This window comes from Orycteropus afer, unplaced genomic scaffold, assembly GCF_000298275.1.
Source record: "Orycteropus afer afer isolate SDZICR_OR568_19922 unplaced genomic scaffold, OryAfe1.0 scaffold00007, whole genome shotgun sequence".
NCBI classification, from domain to species: Eukaryota; Metazoa; Chordata; class Mammalia; order Tubulidentata; family Orycteropodidae; genus Orycteropus; species Orycteropus afer.
The window spans coordinates 26,237,343-26,247,654 of record NW_006921594.1 but is presented as its reverse complement, the minus strand read 5'-3'; the positions used below and the strand labels follow the sequence as shown (position 1 = coordinate 26,247,654).

Below are 10,312 nucleotides of genomic sequence, written 5' to 3'. Positions count from 1 at the left end.
ACATGGCAGGCCATTAATTCAAGTCCATTGAAAGTCCCAAGAGATGGGCAGAGCATGGCAGGCTGCTGAACCTTTCACCATACTTGTTCAATTTGTATGCTGAGCAAATAATCTGAGAAGCTGAGTTATATGAAGAATAACATGGCACCAGGATTGGAGGAAGACTCATTAGCAACCTGCCATACACAGGTAACACTAGTTTGCTTGCTGAAAGTGAGGATGACTTGAAGCACTTACTGATGAAGATTGAATAAAACAATCTGCAGTATGGATTACACCTCAATATAAAGGAAACAAAAATTCTCACAACTGGTCCAATACACAGCTTCATGGTGGATGGAGAACATGTTGAAGTTATCAGTGGTCTCAGGTATACCAAGGATCCTGAGGCTGGCACGAGACCAGACAGTGTTTTGTTCGGCTGTGCATTGGGTCACTTTGAATCGGAGACAACTTGATGGCCCCTAACGATAACAACAACTAATTCCTGTCTTCTGATAACCCTACAAGATTGTCACAAACTAAGTCATTGATAGTTTCGTCCAGAATCAATTGAATCTAAAATTTATTAGCCTGCATAGAAAGAAAAGTGAGTAAAGGTAAAATAACAAAACAAAATAACCCTTTTGGGTAGACAGCAGGATACATTACTCACAAATGGTGTAGTAAAATGATTCAAATAAACAAATTTAAAGGAACTTTTAAGAATTTTTATTTCAATTAGAGAAAGAAAAACAAAACACATTAAGTTGGCACCCAATCAACTTGTTTCTCAGTTATTTCAACAGCAGACAATAACTACCTATGAAGTATCATCCGAGAGATAATACAGTCCTTTCAGCATCAAATGATTCAATTATGTCACTTTGTATGAGGGAAATGAGTAACATTGTACTGAATTTTCGATAGAACTACAGTGTAGTTATAGGGCTAAGGAGAGCATGTGTGAAACAAAACCACTGCCTTCTAATAGTGGATGTTTTGATAATCTACTGGTCAGTCCATTCAATAATGATGGGTATTTAAAGATGTGACTAAGTGTATACTCTGTGTGTGTGTGTATAGAAAAACTCATGCTGAGGTACCCCGGCTTGTATACATCAAGAACAAATATTATGAGCAAAGAAATCTAAGTTTAGTTACTTCAATTTTCACAATGTAGCCTTACGTGGAACTGCAATTAATATAAAGCTCAAACTCTGAAAACCTGAGATTTACCTGAAAATAAGTTCATTGATTATTGTGTGCAGAGATTGGACCTGAGCAAGCAGTTAGGCTTTTATTTTTCCATCCAGGTTTGGATCAACTACTCCCTTCAGAAACTTTTGCTGCAAGACATGAAATGAGTTTTGATAAATGTGAAATGTGGAAATGGCAAGCCACCACACACGAGGGATTCAAGGACTTGAAAAGAAAATAAATAAATAACCTTCAAATACATCCTGCATTTGCCCCGTGTCCTTTCTCCCAGCTGGTCTTCATTTATTTCATTTTGAAAGTGAATATTTTAACTCCTAGGCAAATGCATGACCTGTATAATTAATGAAATGTGTGATTTAATTCAACACAAATGAAAGACGCTTAAAGACCTCCAAACTCCAATGTCGACCATTCAGAGAGGTCATTGTCATTTGGTAGGGAAACTATATCCCAAGATCTTTTGAATAGAACATCTTGAGAGGAAGAAGTTATTTTGAGTAAGTTATTTCTCCACTCAGATCTTAGGAAGTTATGCATAATTTGGAAGGACATATAAAGGAGAAATATTTTTGTGCCTTATGCAATAAGCAGCTATTTTCTTCTACTAATAAGGTGACCAAAACCAATACAAAGCAACAAGATAGAGGTACACATACTTCCCCTACCTAAAAACAGTTTGTATTGATTTTTCTTACTGTTTCACTTTCGGTCACTTTTCTTTAATCCTTTTTAGATTCAAATTAAAACTATTTAGTGTACTTGGTATTTGTATAAGTTCACATCTATAGTAGAACCTCACTAAAAATAAAACAAAACTCTACTAATTCAAAATGTAATTTTCCAGAGCTAAATTGACATTACAATTAAAATTTATACCAAGGAATTAATAAGTACATAGTGAAATAATGCTCTGGGAAGACAAATCTGAACTAAATACTCTTCCAACTGTTTTAAAGAATTGAATAAATTAATTGATTTTTTCACAAATAATTGCTTTCTGAAAATAATTTTTTAAAAATAGCAATATAATAACTTAGAAATACTGTTTAATGACTTATTTGCCTATTTAGCCAGTTACTACACTATGTAGGTGAAGCAAGAAGAAACAATTACAGTCCCTTGTCTAAGGGAAATCAGAACATAATGTAGAGGATGGAATTGTCAATAATGATAGTAATATCTCACCACAGAGCACTTACTATATATAAAGTACTAAACTCAGAAAAGATACATAATCTTCAGAATAACATAAACTTTGAGCTCAATCTTACACGTAGAAATAGAAGGAAATTCCAGTTAAAGTTAATTAATTGTCTGTTCAAAGGCATAGAATGTTCAGGAACAAATGTGAAACTCCATAGGTCGGGATAGGAGTGGCAGGATTTGAGGGTGTTAGGAGCTCTGGTAGCATAGTGCCTAAGGCGCTTGACTGCTAACCAGAAGGCTGGCGGTTCAAACCCACCAGCCACTCCTCGGAAGAAAGCTTGGGCAATCCTACTTCCCTAGTGATACTGCCTCAGAAACCCAAGGAGGAATCACTATGGGTCGGTGCCGACTCGACGGCACATAACAACAACAACACCACAAAGGTAATTTTACCCAAATAATAAAATGTATTATTCTGTCATTACTAGCAACAATAATAATGATCACAAGCCTTGCACCAAGTACTTACGGATGACAATGTTTTTAAATTAAGCATGTAAGGTGATGATGAATATTGACTTAGCAATTTTTACAACTAAATATTTTTTTGTACATGGTACATCTTATAAAAATGGACAAATATGAGCTTGTTAGTATATTTAAAAGGAGCGGACAAAAAGACTTTATGAAGAGAGTTTAATGAATGGGCAAGACTGTAGACAGGAAGGAGTGAAATGGTGGAGTCAGGAGCTGTGCTCGTAAATGAATTAGTTCAGTTCAGTGACATGTAATGGAGATCTTTCAGTGGTGTCGGATTCTTTTGAACCATCACTCACCCCCAGAGGATAACGTTTTGGATAAGTTCCAGCACATGAAGGGAAAATAGTTTGCTTTTATAGCAGATCATTTTTGCTGCAGACCTGACTAGAAGCAGAAATTCAAAACTGGTCATTAAAATAAATACTTTTCTGTTCACAGAGTGAAAATGAGCTAACAGGGGAAAAATATTAATTCACAACCGAATCACTTGTTTAAAATGGTCTTCCAAAATACACTATCATTTATAGAACTATGTCTTTTTCTTTTCCTTGCTCTTACATTTTGTTTATCTCCAGTATTCTCTGAAAAATTTTATAAGAAGCAAGAGATATAATAAAAACCATGTAACTTGAAAATGAAAGGCAACTTTGGTCAACCTTTTTGCAACTCTTGATCTTAATGAATGTTAGTATTATTTTTTTAATGCTGAAATAAAGGGTGACTATATATGGATAGGGTAAAATGAACTGAAACCTTGCGGGAGGAGATTCTTTTAAAAGGCATACTTCTAACTTAAAAATACTGCTTGTTTAACTTATTGCTCACATTGCTCATCTCTGCACTTGACAGTAATATAATTATCTGACTGCATTTAACATTATTCTCACATCACTTGTCTAGTAAACTTTATGCAGCAGAATCCTTGCAAAGTGGAAACTATTTCCTATTTCACTGATTTTATTCCTGCTCTATTATTCATTGTTGCATAGCACACTTTAGATTCTCAATACCAAAATAATTACCCAACATAACAAGGAATTAACAACAGCAGTTTTATTCTCATGTAGCTATGTTATCAGCTGTTCAACAGCTGTACATTTTAGTGTAAATTCATATAGAAGCATAAAACTTATTTTTATTTATTTTTTACACAAATTCTAATTTTCAGTCTAGCCAAATAGAATAATTCATGTGACAATTTTGATATCAACCTTGTCAAGTTAGTTCTTTAGAAAAAGTTTGCTAGTTGACAATCTCTATTTTAAAAATAAAGAAGTAAAATAAAACCTGCTCCTGCACATTGGTCACAATCCTGAAAAACTACTTGGGAGAGGTGATCTGCCTTCACTTTCAATATAAGAAATAATTAAATTGTTGACTAAAATAAGACTTGATCTCACACGTTAGAAAGCACTCTGTCTCTTGAGGTAACATTTCAGTCATCATTATTTGGAGGCAGCAAGGAAAACCTAGAATAAAAAAATTACAAATGAGTAGATTTTAGGTGTCTCTTGGGCCAAACTCATTTTATGAGATGATATAAGGACCAGAAAAGGAAAGATATTTGCATAGGGTCATACAACATATGGGTGATGGCACTGGTATTTAAATCTGAGTCCCTTTTCCAGGTTTTTCAGCTAGAGAGATTGGATATGATTTGAGTGACTCATTGGTTTGTTGCTTTGGAACCTTCGTTGTCTCCCTGAAGGGTAAAACTTCTGGTTTACTTTGTTATTATTAGTAAGCACGGTCTTCTGTTTTTCTCTCAAGCTCGAGGACATTCTCTGAGAGAAACAACGGTATTTTCTGCTTTTATTTAGTCCTGCTGCTTTTATCTCTATTTTAAATTAAGTATACTAAGGTTCTTGGTTGAAAAATTCCAGTACTCAGAACAGTTAATTTCCTTTGTTGTTGAATTCCCCAGAAAGTCACTTATAAATTTTAAAATTGATATATAGGACAGAATAATTTTTCCAAGAATATAGAATATTGTATTTCTTCAATGGTGTGTCTAAAAAAAAAAAAAAAAATCTAAAACTAATACATACACCTGAAAGGGAACCTAATTTCAGTAGGCAGATTGGGGGCAGGGGGAACAGTTAATATTTCAAGAACTATTTCTTGCCACTATGTGCAAAGACATTTATAAGTACTTTTAACTCACCATCACATTGAGTAGAGACACATTATTTTCACATAGTTTATCTGAAAAAAAGATGAATATATTATTAGTTTATCCCTTTTCATTAGCCATATGTTTGTGCTAATTGTTCATGATGGCTGTGGAATAGAACATCTAAAGTACCCTTTAACATATGCACTTGTTTTGTGATGATTCTATTCAAATAAATATTCTGCCTCAAATCTCATTATCTTTAGCTACACAAATCCATAGGAGCTCTGGTAGTGTAGTGCCTAAGGCACTTGATTGCTAACCAGAAGGCTGGCAGTTCAAACCCATCAACCACTCCTCGGAAGGAAGGTTGGGCAATCTACTTCTGTAGTGATACTGCCTGGGAAAGCCAAGGAGGGGTCGCTAGGATTGACAGCACATACAACAACAACACACAAATCCGTTACTACACACTATACTCGTTTTATATCAGAAGACCTTCTTGTTGAATCAAGTTTTTAACAAAATATAAGGCCAACTTTCTTAAATAGTCTTAAATTCAAACTTACATAAATATTTAAAGAACAGTTTTATATACCTATTAACCACTGAACAATATTCAAAGGAAATATAAAACTATGAAAGTTGGATTTTATCCTTGTTTGGTGTGACTAATCAGTTTTTTCAGTAGCAGACCACTACTTGAATCTTTAACGCAGTTGGCTATATTTTAAAGTCTGGAAAATCTAAATCTGAACATCTCCTAAATGCATTTACTCTTTTTTTCAGGCGGTTCCGCAGACAAGATGTTCGGCATGGAAACGCCGCTCAGCAGTGCTTTGGACAGCAGTTTGTTGGTAATCCATAGAAAATCAATTGCTATGGGTTAGAGTGTACATTGCCCATAAACTGCAGACTTCTCAAAAAGAGAGTCCTTGTTTTCATGGTGATTGATATATACTAGAGCAATGTCACTGAAGTGATTTTTTTTCATGTAGTTAAAATGTCATGGATCTGACCTGTGATTTTTTTATGTAACTAGGATAATTCATTTTATATAACACCCCCAAGATTTAATATTAAATCTTAAAAGAGAGGAATCTTAGAATAAGAATGCTGTGTGCTTTGGGTGGCTAATGCCACAGTAATCTTCAAGACTTATCTCTCCATCTCATACCTGGAAATTTCTTCTCCCTATTATGTAACTTAAGAGATTTATCAGGAATGATGTAACTTGTATCAAAGCCTATGTTTAGAGTAGAGTAAGCCTAGAGTAGAATTGGTGGTGCAACAGTGGGTAGGAGAGAAAGGGTTGTAAGTGGTTTGATAGGTAAAGGATGAGAAGAAGTAGCGTTAGGCAAATGGAAGGAAATCAAAGAAAACAGAAAAACACACTCCTGAGTCTTCAGAGTATCATGGCAGTTGGTGAGCAGTCTATGGCCAGAGTCACTGGTTCTCCAGGAAGTAACAAGAGGAAGGGGCACTATGATGGGGAGACCACAGGTGGTTAGGCACAGATCTAGAAGTTGTGGCCCAGCATTGGTTTGCTAGACCTAAGGCTGACTCAGGATTCAGTGCAGGACTCAAGCCTCTGGAGAACACTGGGAGATAAAGCAGGATCTTTATCTTGGGAAATCTTAGGAGTTAGTTTTAAGATGAGGAGTCAGATATGGGGGGAAAAACAGTTTTTGAGTTTGATCATGGTTGAAATAACAAAGAATGAATCCACTTGCTTTTATCACCCACTGCAGCTAAGTGCAGAAAGAGTTCTGGTGATATAGTGGTTAAGGTATTCAGCTGCTAACCAAAACGTTAGTGGTTCGAACTCACCAGCTGTTCTGTGGGAGAAAGATGAGGTAATCTGCTTCTGTAATGATTTACATCCTTGGAAACCCTAAGGGGTGTTCTACTCTGTTCTAAAGGGTCTCTGAGTCCGAACTGACTAGATGGCAATGGGTTTGGTTTTAGTTACAGCTAAGTACACTTGCCTGTATGCAAATTCGTGTTCAAGTCTAGTGAGAGCCTTTCTGGTCCAAGACATATAGATCATAATCAATAATATCTGGCTTACAAAGTCTTTGCATCAGTTTCATACGCTCATCTTAATGCCCAGGCCCAACATCTGAATAAACACAAACCCTTATCAAGATATTGCTCACACTTGTGTTTATGCCACGTACCCTATTACCTAGCTTTCTGATTGCTGCTTCTGACCTTTTACCTTGCCTGAACTTTTAGTGCTCATCTTTTCTTCTCTACTTTATCAATGGATGTTGCCAGTGATTTCCCATGCTTTTACCATTGAGCACTTTCTTCATGTCCCTGACTGTCTCATCTTTAGGTAGCCAAACATGCAGTTATTTCTTTTTGGCCCATCTCATAGCCTGTCCACATTCCTGATGCCCAGATATTGATATGCCAGTCTTTCTAAATAACTCTAGAATGACCTTGTCTAGATATTACCATAATTGATCGTAAGCAGTAAGAGTCATTTACTTTACTGCAAGAATTTGAATAAAGATTTTTTTTTTTAATTATCAGTAAAATATAAGTCTTGAGGCTGATGTTAATGTTTCCTATTTTAGGGGATGCTTTGGATAAGACTGAAGAGCGACTGGCTTATGGCATAGAGAATAACAGTACTTTGCTGGAATGTACCCCACGATCTTTACAAGCCAAAGTCATCTGGTTTGTACAGAAAGGACGTGAAACAAGAAAAGAGGAGGTAATTCATAGATGTGTGTTCACATCATGAAGTCTTGCATATAGTGTATAATAATAAATTTGTAATTGTTTTATTTAGGTGTTTAAAAATGAAAGTCTGTTGCACTAAATGTGTTTCATTTAAAAACTGGCTCATTTCTTATATCCATTCATATCTATACATTATACACATATATACATTTTGTATGCAAATATAAACCAATGTTCTATATATGTCAATAATTTGAATAGTAGAAATAGTACTGTAATTCTTGATGCTTTTGTAGATTCATAATGTAGTGTCAAAATGAAAGTCTAAATTGTGTCACCCAAAGTAATGCTTCAGTGAAATAGCTAACTGAAACACCATTAACACATATATCATGGAAAAATGAATAACAGAATTAAAACAACAGTAGCAGCAGCAACATTAAATTGATTGTATGATAAAGCTTGTAAATCGTCCATGAGGGTTCTTCTGTAATGGAAACAAAGAAGAGGTGTGGGCCTTTAAGAAGTTTTGGTGATAGATATTTATATTTCTGTAATCATCTAAATAATGAGATAGGAGTAACTTGGTCTATTTTTAGAGAGATGGAAGAAAAGTAGCATTTAAGACATGGACAGAGTGATCTGGAGACAGGATTGGGTAAAAGAATGAGATAACATGAGGGAACTAGTTGTATCTAGGGAGAGGTCAAGGATGTGAAACAGAGAAGGTAGAAAAAGCATGATTGATTTTGATGGGAGATTTGAACTTCAGTTTTCCCTAAAATGTTGTAAAAATAGCAAGTGGAATACAATCCAGTTACATTAGAGAAGATAGAGATGTAGTCCTTATAAAATAGAAAGGTGGGAGTTGAATAAGGGAAAGAAATTCTAGATACTGATTTATGGCACAAAGGAGATCTAATTAGTGCATATATAGAATAGAGAGCAAATGGATGGATGTTTCCACCTCATTTTGCATTGGAAATCAAACAAATGTGGACCATTTGGGCTTTTCCTTTCTTTCCAGCCTATTGTAAAACAAAAAATCTAACATGGTTTTAGTTCAATTACTCCAGAATATGCTTAATTTATATAACCTAAATTCCTAACATAGCTTTTAGAGAGGAAGTCAATTTAACAAATACTACTGGAGATAATATAAAAAAAGACAATCAAGAATATGTCCAAAAAATGTTGCTGCATACTACACTGAATTAAAATGATTGGTTTAGCGTTAATATATTTTCCATTTCACAAATCTGAGGTAAAAAGACTTTTAAAATTCTGTCATAAGTCACTTAGCTGGGGAGAACCTGGGAATATCCCATAGTTCCTCCAGTTCAATGGCTTCAGAACACAGAGAAGTAATTCTTTCATCAGTGGTTTATTCACTCAGTATGTTCTGTTTCTAATTTGGAACTCACCATAATCTGTTTCATTTGGAAATCTTTACCAAATCATTTTGACATGCTGCATCCATCAATGTTCAATTATAAGCTTCTTTCTCTTATTGTTGATATAATCTACTTCTCCTTTCCCATAGTTTTTGGTCCCTATTTTCAACTACACTCAAATTTCCCTGACTCTGATACATTTACTGATATTTAAAATTTTGAATTTTTTGTTTGCATTAAAGGGTATGTCAAAATCAGATAATAGCTATTTTCTCTAGACAGAGAAATATACATATTCATTTATGTACAATCTGAAACAAAACAAAAAGTTACTGAGTTCATCAAAGCCTGAATATGCATCTTGTGTACACAAAGCAGATGACTTTTCATGTAAGTTCTTAGTTTTATTCGAAGACTTTTTTTTTTTTTTCATTTATTTCAGTTACTATGAGACACACAAGACATTTTATAATCAAATCTTTCCCACTGAAAAGAATGCTTCAGTACACCCAGCCCAATTCTTACCTGGTGGACGCTTTTTAAAGTACCCTAACAGTGGCCTTCCAGGCTTGTCATGGACAGTTTACAAGTCACAAGAACTCATCAATTTGAGATCAGAGGAAAACATTTTGTATAAGCTCTGGTTGTCATATATGTGTAAGGCTACAGTAAGGAGAAGAGGACGCACAAAAGTGAGGTTAAAGAGAAGTTTTTATTTTGAGTTTCCGGGGGAGGTTTACGGGCCCCCAAGAGGGGCCCGGGCGAGGTTCACGGGTCCCTGAGAGGGGCCCGGGAAGTTGCACCGCCTGGCTGGGGAGGGGAGGGTTTATAGTTTTGTGGAGGACCTAAGCGGGGACACTAAGGAAATAGTGGGGTCCAATTAGCTGTTAGCATGGGTCTGCACTTAATTAGCATGAGGGGGCTTCACAAGAGGAAGTTTGCCACTGCATGGGATTTTCCAGTCTGGGCAGGTTCTGTTACTTCCTTTGTCTTATCAGGCTGTCTCATCAGGGCTTGACACCCAGAGGAAGCTGCTAACTGAAGTGTTGGTGGCTTGGGTTTGCTTCGGCCTAACATTCCAACTTTTTTTAATGGATAAAGGGCGACGTGATTCTCTTAGCTTCTTCCTGCTGAATGGGGTCGAAGAGGGAGAGAGGGGTTTCATAGGTTGGAGTTTGAAAACTTGGGGTCGTCAGGATGGAAGAGAAGTTGGTTCACTGTGACC

The 10,312-nt window shown here is 35.7% G+C and overlaps 1 protein-coding gene across 1 annotated transcript in view; it reads left to right on the top strand.

Annotated features, from left to right (window-relative positions):
- Nucleotides 1-10,312, top strand: part of SEMA3E (semaphorin 3E) — a 370,394-nt gene that overhangs the window by 336,374 nt on the left and 23,708 nt on the right. The window contains exons 15-16 of the mRNA XM_007944913.2: nt 5,789-5,856; nt 7,585-7,724. Of these exons, the coding sequence (XP_007943104.1) occupies nt 5,789-5,856; nt 7,585-7,724 (208 nt within the window). The remainder of the gene's footprint in view (nt 1-5,788; nt 5,857-7,584; nt 7,725-10,312) is intronic.